The sequence below is a fragment of the Hoplias malabaricus genome, chromosome 3 (genome assembly GCF_029633855.1).
Source record: "Hoplias malabaricus isolate fHopMal1 chromosome 3, fHopMal1.hap1, whole genome shotgun sequence".
Classification (NCBI taxonomy): domain Eukaryota; kingdom Metazoa; phylum Chordata; class Actinopteri; order Characiformes; family Erythrinidae; genus Hoplias; species Hoplias malabaricus.
In genome coordinates, this window is record NC_089802.1 from 70,974,700 (window position 1) to 70,989,536 (window position 14,837).

Consider the following 14,837-nt stretch of genomic DNA (forward strand, 5'->3'; position numbering starts at 1 on the left):
GTCTGGGTCAACATTTATAACTGTAATTCTGCAATAAACCGTTATTTAACTCTTAATTTAAAAAAAAAAAAAAAAAAAAAAAAACCTACATAATTGATGCAGCAGTAAACTGTGGTTATCTCTGATTCCACAAGATGGCAGAACACAATCCTATATTTCAAGTGTCTATATCATAAAATAAATAAATAAAAAGTTTTGGAGTCATATTTTGGATGAAATGTGTAAATATTTCTAAAGATTAAAAAAATGTCATTCAGTCTCTAGTCCATATGAAAAATCTGCCTGATTTGAATCCATTAATTTGTGATGTCATTAAAAACAGCCACATAAGATAAATCCCATTAAGTGTAGTTCTCTTTGAATGGTTCTTTTATGATTAGTATTCTTTCTTTCTTTATTTATGTATTTATTTTTAATAAGCCAAACTATAGGGCAGCCAATCAGAAGAGAGTTCCTGTACATATATCATCTCCATATGCACAGTAATAAAAATAGCCTCTTTAATTCTTTTGAGTAAAGAAAGGTAGAAAACTGCACCTGTAAAATGAATTAAGAAGAGTTTTTGTACATAACACAAATACAATACGAGTTTAAGATATGGTCTCCTTAAAGTTGATAGCCATCTACATAACTTGAGTTCTCACACTGATGTTTACAATTTTACAAATGTTGTTGGCAGATATGGACTTATATAGGCCTTTAATAACCTTCCAGGCACTTTAGTATAACTTCTTGTTTAATTCTTAAATAAACCACCACATTTCTATATGCTCTGGTTACATAAGCATCTTATGACTTAAAGTAAGTGAAAATATTTGACTAATTCAAAACATTAGAGTTTATTACTGTTCAGTGATGGAAAAGATCTGTATCCGGATGGTCAACATGCCTGACTCTGTGGGCTGGAGGAGTTTGATTGATCAGGAGTTGCAGATCTCAGTATGGACATATATGGCGCTGTTGTCAAAGCAGCAAGGCCCACACATGTCGTAACATTGTAAACATTGTCCTCTTGGATGGCTCTATCGAGCTAAAACCCCTCCATTCTCAATGCAGACCCATAGAGGAGCTAGTTTTTCTTGTTGAACTTCAATGTTAGATACAGTACCCAGACAAACAGATGTTGTCTGTTATATCTTTCTACTCCTGCTTGCTTAATTTGTATTAATGGTTAGGAGTGTCGACAAACTGACATTAAACATTACTTGAACCATGCTACAGAACCTTAATATAATCATGCCGTAAATATGAGATGACAGATATTGTGACAGCAGACACGCAGTAATAATTTGTCATGATTTTATGGCAATTACCATTCATGTTTTGTTACAGCAAATGTGTGCGTCTGTATATATTATACACACAAACACTACAAGCTAACAGGGAATCTACCAGGAGAAACCTCTTCAACCCTTTGTGTATTAAAATGTTATTTCTTGAAGGAAATACATAGTGCTTGAACAGAGGTAAAAGTGTGTGTTTCTGGGTGGGTGCGCGTGTGTATGACAGGCATGTTTGAAAATGTTTGGGAAGAGTGTGTACAGAGAGAGAAGAGTGAGAGGGAAAGAAGGGTAAACCTGAAAGAGGGAGAGGGAATGAGAATAAGGGAGGAGTGTGAGAACAGTGAGAGGGAGAGAAAAGGGAGGAATAAGAGTGAGAGAAGAGTGAAGTGATAGTGCGGAGTGAAAATGAGTGCCACGATGGGAGTGAGTGAGAAGATTGAGGACTGTGAGAGAAGTGTGTGGAGTGAGAGAGAGAGAGAGAGAGAGAGAGAGAGAGAGAGAGAGAGAGAGAGAAGTCTAAGGAGTGAGAGTGAAAGAGAAGGGGGTTGTGCATGTGGGCTGTGTCTGTGAGACTGAGTGGCCTATTGTGGCATCATCAACTGGAGTTAGAATTTGAATCACTGAACATTCCACCATTCATTTCTAAGGGGGATTTTTCATGTTTAAATGTAAATGTATTAAAAAACACAATTTTAATCGACTCCAAAACCACACCGCACACGTCTCACTGCCAAGACTTTAAAACATATTATTATGTATTATTAAAACACGTTATTGTTCTTTAGTTTTCAGCTTGGACTGTTGAAAATACAAACTCAGTTCAAGCTGAAAACTAAAGAATAATAATATATTAGAAGGAGTATGAAGAATAACAATGTAAAGCATTTCAAGCATGCAAAAAAATAACTAGGTGTTTTCCATCATCAAAATGAAGCTCAGGAATTCTGTTGGGACACATACAAGATATGTGGAGCATTTTACTCAGATAGTATATAGCAATGTATAGTTACATATGTACTTAGAACCTAACTCGTGCTAAGCAGTTACCATCTGTGCTAGTTAAACAAAACTACATTTGTACACAGGTTATGTTCACTTTTTTTAAATACTGTTCACATAATCAAAAAAAAATAATAATAATTTGTTTAGCACTTTTCCATTCACAGACCAATTTACAAATTTTTCCTTCATTGGATTTTTTTGTTATCCTTTATAAATAAGATTAGTAAATAATTTTAATCCAGCACAGTGTGAACATTTTTAGCATAATCATTTTATATCAGGCTTATACTAATTATTATGTCTCTCATAATTGTTGGTAATATTTGTATTAGTTTGTTTTCCAGAATAAAAGTTTCTGTAAATGTAAACTCTGAGGAGATTATAAATGAGTTATATCCTGTACAGGACAGTAATCTGAGTGGTCCGATGGTGAACCAGCAGTGGTCTACAGTCAGAGGTGTCCCAGCTGTTTTATGCCAGTGGACCGATATATGCTCGCTGTCTGGGATCTTTGAAGAGAGAATTATAATGCATGTATGAATTAATAATTGTCCCCTGCCTACATGGCACTGTTACATTTCTGGACATAGTTTATAATTACAATGAAGGATATGATATCTGCTATGATATGTTTGTACCATGGATGTGCCAATGTTTTGGTCAAGTAAAGTGTTACCTACATTTGTATCTGATCATTTTTCTCCCGCACAGATTTTAAATGCCCAGAATTGAACTTTAGTACTCGATACAAAAAAAAGGTTCATTTGTGATTGCTCAACCCACCCGTGTTTAAGAGCATGCTTCTGTGCTCACCGTTGACAGCTGAGTTGAAAATGAGTTTATAGTTTTGACAGAGGGGATCACACTGCTGTGGACTTTGTTTGTTTATTAGCCTGTGCTGTTAGCAGTGCTCCCAGGCGCCGCAAATGCTCTGGTACTTGTTAACACTTGAGCAAGTGCAGAGCTCTGCGGCATTCTGGATATGTATACAGATGTTGTCCTCTAAAAGAAACGTGCTTCTGTCTGTATAGCAGATGATCTCAACTGAATTAGCAGGCAAAACAAGGGTCAATTAAGCTTAGGCTTTGGGGCTCCATCTTTATTCGGAGTAGAATGTTAGCAATAAATGTATAAAGGAAAAACATATTTGTTTGGTGAAGTGTTTGATTGAACCTTTCATTACAATTAATAAGGCAAGGTCTTTGGTGAAACGCAATGAGGCTAATGTAGCTAACAAGTAATATGTCTGTATGTCACCAGTTAGCACTGTGCTAACCTGAGAAAAGGCCTTTATTTGTCATTGTACAATGAGACACGTCTCACACATGCACACATAGACATACACACACACAAACACACTTTCTTTCTTGTCATAGAGATTAAATTGACCACCTTCTGATCATACTACTCTAACCTTTAGGCCATGGCTGCCCCAGTGACACCAGTTGAAACTAGTCTGAATGCCACCTTTACAAGATTAGGGTGACATATTGTCCAAAGGTTTGTAGACACCATTTATAATAAGATAATTATCTTTAAGTCACACTTAAAAGGACTTTGCCTAATCTGGTGTCAGTGATGTTTGCTAATGTAGTGAGTCAGCCCAGACATGTGTGATTCTTTAGCTCTTTAGTTGGTGGTAGGCTTATTGCATTTGTTTTATTAATTTGTTCATTGACTAATTTAAGAAGAGATTATATTGTGTAAAAGTCTCCCATTTTCAGTATTCTTATCCTAATCGTGTCGTGTTTTAGGCCGTGGTCGTGACTGGAGCGTTGAATGTGGGATGAGTGCCAAGTGATTGTAAAGCCCTAGAAGAGTGAATCACTGCAGTGTCTGAGAGGGAACGTGAAAGGAAGAGAGGCTCAATAAGGCTTTGTGAGTACATTAACTGTAATTTTCTCAGTATTAGTCAGATGGACGTTTCCATCAGTGATGGAAAATCTAATATGTATCTTGGTAGGGCCCCTCTGCTGCCTCCAAAGCAAACAAACACTTGAACACCCACATTTATACAAACACCACAATTCCAAAAGTTAAGACCATATATGAGATTTTACTGAAACAGAAAGCAGGTTTAAATCAATACCATAACACAACTTTGGATTTTTAACCTTATGAGGTTTCTCGTTCCAAAAGCTTCTCTTGAAGCTGTTCTTACACTTAAGTGTGACTGTATCTCCTTTTTAATATGTTTTGGGAGCCTTCCTCAGTGTTTCTGTGGCTAAAATGACCATCATCCCAACATTTTTAGAACATGCTGTTTATAATATTTAAAGACAACAATAATATTCATGCCCTGTGAAGGACTGGCGCCCCCTCCAGGGTGTATTCTCGCCTTGCGCCCAATGATTCCAGGTAGGCTCTGGACCCACCGCGACCCTGAATTTGATAAAGGTTACAGATAATGAATGAATGAATAATATTCATAATTTTAAATATTGAAGATCTTGTCTTTGCACAGTCACATTTATTTGTTATTTACTGTCCTAATGAATTAGGTTGGCTCTACTAATCAGGCCTGCATGCGACTGTAATCAGATGTAACAGGTTAACAGGCCCCCCTCCATTCACTCCTATTCTGGAACATTCCTGCAATGCTTTGTGTGGTCAGTTGCTCTTCAGTTTCCTTCTGCCCACAAGCATCCATGCTCATAGAAGGGTTGTCTCTAATGACGGCACATTCTAAATCTTTCAGTTACAATGTTTTAAAGCCTGTGTGTGATGCTGGGAATGGCAATAAATGTCACATCTCCGTACACAGTCTTGTGCAAAAGTTTGGGCACCATTGGTCAAACCACAGGTTTTGTTGATGTGCTTTAAGAAGATACGGTAAGAATGGAGATAGCACATCCTCAACATCCCCTGCCAGTGTAGGCCTCTGACTTTTTTAATTATCTAATTAGCACATAACTTCAAAAAGCATAGTTCTAGTTTGACATATTTGATTTAAAGTAAGTGCACAAATGGAATAGAATAGAAAAAGAATGATCTGCACTGTGAACATGGCTAATGTACAGTTTTTTCCAAGCTTTGCTTTATTTAGCACCAGGCATGAGTCTGTCTAAAACTATGTCACATACTGAGTACCTCATGGTAATAGAACTTGTGTATGCTCAGATCCCGCGCCAAGATAGACCCGCACTGTGGAGTAACTCTGCCTAAAAGCCTGAGGAAAATGTGCATTGTGTGACAGTGAAAAATGAGACACACACCGTCTGTTTGTTCCTAATATGTCTGGATAGTGTTTGAGCCAACGCACTTCATAAACAAGAAGGTAAGCTGGGAAAAAGTTCTACCTGAAAGACTGGATGGATGGTAGTGTTGACTACTGTGGTGCCCAAATATTTTATACCCTAGTTCCATATTCACCTGGTCTGTTACTGTACCTTTACTGAAGTTCAAATATGGACAGAGAAATTCATAGATGTTCAGAGAATTTGGAATAACCACCAAAACTGTCTCCATCACTTAAAGGCAACATTGATCATTCTGAGGAACTGCTGTTCTCTCTGGTTTGTTTACGTTCAGAAGCTCCAGGTGAAACGGTATGTTTGAGAAAAAAATAAAAGACTGCTGTTTTACCTGGCTAAAATGTAACTTGTCTGTAAGTTTCTAATGTTATTAAGTATTTAGGACTCCTAGTCTGCATGGAAGAAGTGGTAGACAATAAGACTGTTCACATCAGATAGACACTATATAAAGCTTTTGTCTATGAGAGGCAGGAAAAAGTTAATGCTTCTTAAAAAAATGCCCCACAAGTATTTGTGTCCACTCTTTTACTGTGAGTGGACACCTCAATGTGATGGGTCTAAAAGGATGTGGGGCAGTCAAGAAATCATAAAAGAGAAAAGAAAACACAGAAACAAGGCCATTTATAGCTGAAATCACTGATTGAGTTTAGGATCATACTGACTGGGTGAAGCAGAAAAGGCATTCAGTTTCTAAGGCTGAGTTTTGGAGATATAGAAAATCCCCTGAAGCATTTTTAAAAACTAAAATCAAATCTCATTTTCCTAAAATATGGAAGCTCAAATTTTAAAGTCACTTATTTTAAAGTTTTATTTGTGCCAGAGTACCTCACCTTAACACTCACCAACTGTACTTTAATCAGAACAGCTGATAATTCACTTGCCTCACTAAAAACTACATACTTATCGGCTACAATACACACTGTAACTCCATAATTCTTCAGTTGTAATGCTCTTTTTTGTTTTTTTTTCTGGTGTCAGCCAGAGGTAGTTGGCTCTGCCTTTTGTGTCTTTGGCTGTTTCTCAATAGCAAGAACACAAAGAAAGGACTTGTGTTCTATGGAAGAACATGCTTGAGAAGAATTTTTGAGAGGGCACTTTATAAAAGCTAATTCATGATGCTGCAGTGATTGATGGAGCTTTCAGGTCTTTCTGATTGGCTAGTCATGAACCAATGCATCCTCTTTGTTTGGGGTGGTTCAAGCACAACATCCGGATGCTTTAACCATTCTAAGAGCTTGTGTCCTTAAATACTGGGACAAAATTCTGGTGAAGGAAGATGACGTCAAGCAAGAACACAAGGGTATAATAACACACAAGAATACACATTTAGAAACAGCTTTGGTACTTTTCCACTTTTCTTCCTCTTCTTCTGAGGTAGATTGCCCCTCTAGCCTCAGCGATGGTCGCTTAGTGTTAGGACATGGATTTCTGTAAGGCTTCTTTGTGACAACACCAGCTGTAAATAGCTCTCTGAGTACGTTGTCCTCTGACTATATGAAAAAAATAATAATTTAATATCTGTTTTAATTAAAGTTAATAAAATATAATATAAAATATTGTCTTGGACTTTTGCAGAGTAGTTAAATTCCTTTCCAGGTTCCTTTCTCAGATATGAGGCATTCCTTCTCTTTTCTGGAAGAGTGTAAGTTTACTAACCACTTGTCAAAGGAATAACAGCACTGAACTGGGGATATTGATTCTTTTTGGCACTGTTTTAGTGTCCTATTTGGGCCGTCCTTTTCAGTACGTACACACACACACACACACACACACACACACACACACACTCAGGACCATGCACTGAGCAGAAGTGTAACCAAGATGTTTATAGCCTTATAAGGCAGCCAATGTAACATTTTAACATAAACTGTGGGAGACATGCGACTTGATTCTGATTGGTGGAATGCCTTTCCAAAAAGCCCAATGAGGGGCTCCCGTTTATGGAGAGGTCAACAGGTTAGGCACATCCAAACAAACACCCATGGAAAATCCAGGACACTTCTCTTCTGGTTTCTGTCCAAGTACTGAGAGAACAGGGTTCTCAAGTTCTGCCCCCTCACTCTCTGCATCTCTGCGTCACTCTCTCTCTCTCTCTCAGTCTGTCTCTCTCAGCCTGTCTCTTTCTCAGGAATTCTCTGTTGTTTTCCCTTTTTCTATGGTTCTTTTTCTCCCTATTAAAGCCATTCAATCTTTGTTCATCCCCTCGTCCAAGTCTTAGTTCATCTGTGCTGTTGCTCCCCCAGTTCCTATTCTCCCACAGGATTTTCCATATTCATGTTCATTCTTTCGTTGTCTGCTAGAGGATGATGCCTCATTTGCCCACTCATTTTTTTGCTCCCTAGAGTTTAATAAGGATTCCCCATAAAAATCCCTGTGTGGGTTTGGAAGCTTCTGATTTTCTATCACTCCCTGACCCTATCCCCCAAGGCCACATCCTTTCTTTTTTTTCCTCTGGGATTCTGATCCCAAATCAGTGGTCTTTCACTCATGCCCTGGCTGTTTATCTCACTCCACCATGGTTGCCCATGCACTGGAAGTGCATATATGGCAATATGGCAGCTGAGGTCCCTGGTGATGCCACGCAGACATGAACCGTGTCCCTGTCTCCAATTAACCTATTATAGAGTGGAGACTACACTTCTAAACAATCCCTTTTCCTCCCACCCACCCCCTTCCGTAAGCACTCACCCACCCTCTCTATATCCCCCTCAATCTCTCTCTTTCTCTCTCTTCCCCACTCTTTCTCTCCTCCCTCGCTCTAGTCCAGCGTGTATGTGCCAGCAGTGGCTCAGCAGAGAGGCTGGGAGCTGCAGAAGGAGCAGGACCTCCTCACAGTTACTTGAAAACCAGGAACCAACCCCCCTCTCTAAGGACGTCTCGCCACAGGGGAGGAAGAGGATACGCAAGAAGAGGTCCGTGGAGATCCTGGGAACTCTCTAGCTGAAGGCCCAAGAGAGTGGACACTTTCAGAATTTTCTCTTGCGTTTCAGAGAGGCTGAAGACGAAAGATGGACTTCAGGGCGGCCCTCAAGCCCCGGTCAGGGCCTAAGATGGGGTCAGAGATCAAGACGAACACCCCAACCAAGGTAGACTTCAGGGCGGTATTGGGAAAGAAGGAGGGAGGCTCACCCAAGCCCCCTCCAGCAGAGCCGGCTACCAGCAGCGCACCTGCCGACTTCAGATCCATTCTTAACAAGAAGAAGTCCCCAGAACCTGAGAAAACTGCAAAAGACCTGGCACCTGCACCAGCAGTCGGCAAGCAGGACAAACGGAGCAGGATCAACGGCATGAATGGAACAACAGACAACAAAAAGGCCAGCGTGGTAGAGAAAGGAGGGACTGAAAAACAAAACGATGGAGGGACTGCAGTGAGGAAAAGCATCTCAGCAGAGAAACAGACCCCAGAGAAGAAGACAGATGGTGGGAAGGCAGAACCAAAGAACAAAACTGTGGATGGAGGCATCAATCAAAAGAAGGATGTCAATGTAGATGGGAGTTCGCCAGAAAAGAAGAGTGTGCCCAACTCTGTCGACGGAGGAGACAACGGAAAGAAGGGCTCTGGCAAAGCGCCCTTGTTCACACAGACTCTGAGTGATGTCACTGTTGTGGATGGAGAGACGCTGAGGTTAGAGTGTGTAGTGACCTCTGAGCTAAAAGCAGTCATCACTTGGTCACTGGATGGGAAAATTGTGAAGCCGTCAAAGTTCATTGTCATATCTCAGGAAGGTACGAGGCGAGGATCATGTTTTTTTCACCATGTTTAAATAAAGTTAATATTTACTGGTTCTTCCGACAATGAACTTTCCCTAATTGAGCTTTTATATCACTGATCATTGCACTTTAGATAGGGAACATAATCTGTATTAAACGTAGATCTTTAAAGTTGTGTTGATTTCATACGTTCTATTTCATCCTCAGGACTTTTACTGTGTATAATGATGGCTTACAAATATTCATCTCTCCTTCTGGAGAAGAGTGTAATGTAACTTTAGGGAACGTGACTAGACTTTAAAACCACTGCTGTACCTTTGAAAGTACATTTAAACCATTTCTTTAGCCAACAAAAATGTACCTTTAGATTATTTTATAAACGTCCGCATCATGTATCAAGAAAAGCCAAATGCTGTGTACATACAAGTGTACAAATAACTTTTAAAGCCCTTTTTGTGTAACTCTGGCTTTTTGTTATATTATGGTAAATGGTGCATAGTATTAAAAATGACAATTGTCATTTTATTTCAACAAAAAATAACCTAAAAATTAACTAATTTGAAAATGACAAGCAAGTAAAAATGTATTAGTCCTTGCATCCGGGTTTCATCAAGGAAAAAGTGATGCAGAAGCATGTGCATCAATTTGTTCTGTTCTTGGGGATAATACTGTATCTAAAAGTATGTGTTTAAACAATATAAAGGTGTTAGAATGTGTAAGCGACATAAGTATAGACCTAGAATATTAATGTTTGAATTACAATTATATATTACACCAAAGCACTTTAATATTTAATATTTAACATGTATTAGTTGTATTTGTACTCCTAGTAGTTTAGCTTTGCTTGGTGTTCATAATCTGATTGGTCACTAAATGGCTTTGTCAAGACTAAAGTATGTTTTCAAACACGCTCCACTCTTCTGCTCCTCTCTCTGACAGGCTGTAGATCACAGCGAGTGCCTCAAGCTCATAAAGCAGGGATTGGACTTTGCATGGGTGACTGCTGCTCCCAGTTAGTACTGTTATTTCAGCTCTTTGAGATCACACGGGTCGAGTCATCCGATCCGGGGGCTCAGAAACTGCCCCTTTGTTCAGGCGTAAAAGAGGCTGATGTGCTCAGTCACTCGGGCACAATTAGAACGTTCTGGAATAGCAGTAGAGGATTCCCCAAGTCTGAGTGGGGGCAGAAGTGCAGGGGGATCCTGTAGTGCTGCATTGTCCAGAGGTTAGGTTACTCCCTCTTTTGTGGATGAATACTGGATCTGTTGTTTCTCTGAGAGGTTTGTGTGGCCAAAGGTAGACCTATGAGAGAATGCACGTCCAATAGCAGCTCCTTAGAACATCATATTGGAGTCAATCCACTTGTGGCTAATGTGTTAAAGAGAAAGGTGTGGGGGGTGGTATCATCTCAAACCTGAGCATAAACACACTGTTGTATTCGCTAATCTCTTGTTTCATCTCTTCCAACTCAGGTGGTAAATGCTCACTCACTATAGACAAGGCTCTTCCAGAGGATGAAGGGCGCTACACATGCAAGGCGGAAAATGCAGAGGGAAAGGCTGAATGCTCCTGTTTGGTCCTCGTAGATGGTAAAGTCAACCAGAGGGGTTAAAAACCTCTTATTTTGAACAGTTTCATTCAGATAACATAGACATGGAAGCAGTAAGGTATTGGCTACCGTATGAACACCAAGAGATATTAAAACCTGATCTGACTCTATGCTATCTGACTGTATTTCTTTTTATAGAGCGGACAAGTTCTTCATCAGTGCCTACAACAGAGGGTAAGTTAAGTAGCTGTTGTTTTGTGTGTGTGTGGGTGGGGGTTTTCAAATGCATAAGCTTAAGTATTTGTATTTGTGTCCATTTTGTTTTTGATTTCTCATCTTCCTGTCTGTGGTCGTGATACCAGTAAACATTGCAATCCCCTGATCTTACTGGATCACGAGAGCCTTCCTGCCCAAACACGGGAACTTGACCAACTTCCCAATCACAAAGACAGTAAATCCCATACACATCTGATGCTCCAGCATAGTGGCATGGCCTGCGACATGGGATGGAGGCTAATCCAGATTTCCTTTTTAAAAACATCTGTCATTTGAGACTTTGAGCCTGGAGGGAGGAGAGTGCCAGCCTGGGCCAGCATGCCTGTCTGGTGAAAAGGGAGTGTGAGGGGGTGGGCATTTGTCTGCTTCACCTGTTAGTAAGTGTTGGTGGATCGGTTTTAAGGGGACGGCCTTTCAGTCTTGATTGTTTTTGTTCCAGGCTTTCACACAGCAGTCACAGTATATCCTCATGCTTAATCCATGTGCTCAAGGAAGAGTGGAAATAACTCTTCTCGGGCCATATTTAACCAGCTACTCAGAGTAATAGTGCAGATGCTTTGCGAGTTATTGCCTTTTTAAATTCCTAGGAATCCATTAAGACTCTTGATAAATTAGGGGTTCTTATGTTGTTTTGGGACATTCACTTACCACTATGTAGGTGCCTCGTGAATGTCTAAGATTTCACGACTAGAGCATTGCAAGGACTAGCGAAGTAACTCAATTACACAGAATAAGGTTGGAGCAAGCAGAGTGCATAAAAACAGAAGTATATGAGACGGAGCAGAAAAGAATGCCCTAAAATGGCTTAGAGCAGATTTCTCTCATGCTGAGTGCCTCTTAAAACCTGACTGCAGTCCTGCCTGTGTCTTTGGCCTGGGCCGGAGCATTAGTGGGGTTTATACTGTTGCATTGTTTCTTGACGGCTATCAAACCTAGAATAAATATCAGGGAGAGAGAGCCAGTGCCATTTCCTGGATCTAGGGACCCTATTTTTAGCATGCCCATAAAAGGGGAATTCCAGCAGGCGGTGTCCGCAAAGGCAAAGCTTCTCTCCGGGATGCTGATCTGGAGAGAGCAAACCTCCCCTGGAGCTCCTGCACATTCTCCCAGGCAAATAAACGCTGACCAGTTTTGACTTCGGATGGACCGGTACATGCAGATGTTCGTATTCAAGTGTGGCTTCCAAAATGAGATCCGTTTTTAAGGTCCCAGTACTCTTATGATTTATTATCTGGCTCCCTTTTTTAAGATGTTTCCATCTGTGTATGTTGAGACTTCCTTCTTTGCTGTTCATCTGATGTCAATTTGGATTTAAATATGTACATTTCCCCTTCAGAAGTACACTTTACAAGCAGTAAATGTTATGCAATGGCTTTAACTTAAAATAACCCAAACATTTATTTATTCTATAATAACACTCTGTGTTTTAACCAGATGAAGCCAAAATAAAGAAGAAGCCAGCACCAAAGTCTCCAACCAAACAGGGTAAGTCTTCGCTTCTGGTGAAATTTGGCCGAATGAGTTACGAATTAAAGAAACACAAAGCAAGATTTGATATTTTTATTCCTGGGCTCCCCCTTCAGTTACAGAGGTTAATTTAGAGTGACCAGACGTCCTCTTTTACCAGGACATGGCCTCTTTTTAAGACTTAAAAAAATGTCTGGGCGGAACGTCCGGGATTTTGTTTTTCTAGAGCTTACATAGAATTTCGAGAAGCGTTTCGTTCTCAAACTAGTCCCGCCCTCCCCTACTCCGATTGGTTTGCTTGAGTGAGAAGGGAGGCGTGGTGAAGTAGCCTAAAATCTTCTGATTGGACGGTCTGACTTTAGAGCTACGGTTATTGGTCGATAACATTTCCTGTAAACATTTAATTGGTCAGTCTGCACGTCAGTAGTCCTTGTTTACGTCAGGCAAAGCTCATGTACCCACCCTCATCTCGAGCAGCTATGCCGAAACGTAAATGTAAGTTCTCGGATGAATTAAAAAAGAAATTCCCATGTTTTTCCATGTGTAGCAAATAAAGGTGTAAAGGACCTAAAAGCACACATAGGTTCAGCTGAGCATACAACGGGAGCAAGAGGCGAGAGCTCCTCACCCCCCAGCCCCAACCCAAGGCAACAAGTTTAGAGCATTAAAAATGGTGTACTAACAGACAGACTGTTAGGGGTTCAGTTGTGAAATTAAATGTCTTTACCATTCTGAATGAAAATCAGAGACCATTCATTATGTGTGCTACTAAGGTTTCTTTGAGCAATGCCATAGAAGAACCATTTTTGCTTCCGTTAAGAACCCTGTTTGCTTATAAGATATACATGAGTGTGAAGAACCTTTTAAAGGTTAAAAATCCATCAATTTGTCTTGGGGTTCTTTACCAATTTAAACATATTTGCAAAAATGGCATCGCTCAAAGAACCGTTTGTAGCACCTTTATTTTTAAGAGTGCGTTTAAAATGTCCATTAAATCAAAGTTATTACATTTCAGTTCTGGAAAAAGTAGAAAAAACCTTGAACAAGAAAAGACACCTCCAGCAGAGCTGTTTAGAAACCAGCTGTCAGTTTTTAAAAGACATTTGCCTGTTTTATTCCTTCATCTTCAAAGTTCAGTCTTGAAAGTTGGTTGCATATTCTGCTTCTCACAGTTCAAATGATCCCAAACACATTAACAAGTTTTGAGGTCTGGGTTCTCGGTCCCCAGTCCCTTGTTATAACTGTACCAGCAGCTTCTATCTATGCCTGTTTCCTTTTCTCTGTGTTTTGATTTCTTTCCTATGATTTCTGAAACCTGCACATCCTCACAATCTAAAGCAAGGCCAGAGCTTGATTTTCTCTCACCAAGATGAAAGCCTTATTTAATAGTGAAAAGTTTCATGGTCTGATCGGGTCTGGAATGGTTGTTAGGCATACCATTTTCTCTGTAAATTATATCTTGCGTCCAGTCTTATCAGAGATGTCTCCTGATAAAAAAGGAATTATAAGAGGGACATGGCCTGAGAGTTTGGATTATTTGGGCAGGCAACAAACAAAATGTTGTTTTTCCTAGTTAGGGTATGTAAACAAGGGAGTGGTTGAGTGGGGGTGGAAGAAAGCTATTCAAAATTATTATACTGTCCTATTTTTAGGAGATATATATAATTAAACTCAGATTTTGCTTTGGGCATTCTGTAGATTGAATTTTGATTGGATGGGCAATGCCTACTCCAGCCCATTTGCAGCCACGCCCCTGTCCGGAAAATAAATAACTCAAACTTATTGGCCATTTTGACTGAATGTGAAATATGTTAAGTGCAGTCTCAGACATTTGCACTGTGCTTATTATAAGACCGTAATATTCAACACATTCTCTCTCTCTCCCATTGTTCCCCTTTTTGCAGGTTCTCCTCCCCAGGTTCTGCAGTTCCCTGGAGACTTGAAGATCAGAGCAGGAGAGAAGGTGGAGCTGCTGTGTAACTTTGGAGGCACTGCACCCATTACCTGCAAATGGCTCAAGTTCAAAAAGCCGGTGAGAATGGATGAAGAGAGGAAAAGTATGACATGAAGAGAGAAAGAAGAGAGATGGATAGTTGGATGGGCTTAGAGGAAAAGAGGGAAAGTATAATCGAGTGTTTCTGAAAAGCAGCCAGCAGAAAATTCTCTACTCTTGGAATTATAAGGTGATATGACAAGCCAAAAGGTTTTGTTCAGTTCACTGTGTCAGAGGCATGCTGCTGAAGAATCTCAGAGGCCTTTTCATAGAAATCCCCTGCTGCAACCCTGCTCTGCCCA

The 14,837-nt window shown here is 40.1% G+C and overlaps 1 protein-coding gene across 1 annotated transcript in view; it reads left to right on the forward strand.

The window, feature by feature from the left end:
* Positions 1-8,292: 8,292 nt before the first annotated feature.
* The window catches only part of mylkb (myosin light chain kinase b), a 17,450-nt gene continuing 10,905 nt past the window's right edge, over positions 8,293-14,837 (forward strand). The window contains exons 1-5 of the mRNA XM_066665565.1: positions 8,293-9,265; positions 10,723-10,839; positions 10,998-11,033; positions 12,510-12,560; positions 14,447-14,574. Of these exons, the coding sequence (XP_066521662.1) occupies positions 8,548-9,265; positions 10,723-10,839; positions 10,998-11,033; positions 12,510-12,560; positions 14,447-14,574 (1,050 nt within the window). The 5' untranslated portion in view covers positions 8,293-8,547. The remainder of the gene's footprint in view (positions 9,266-10,722; positions 10,840-10,997; positions 11,034-12,509; positions 12,561-14,446; positions 14,575-14,837) is intronic.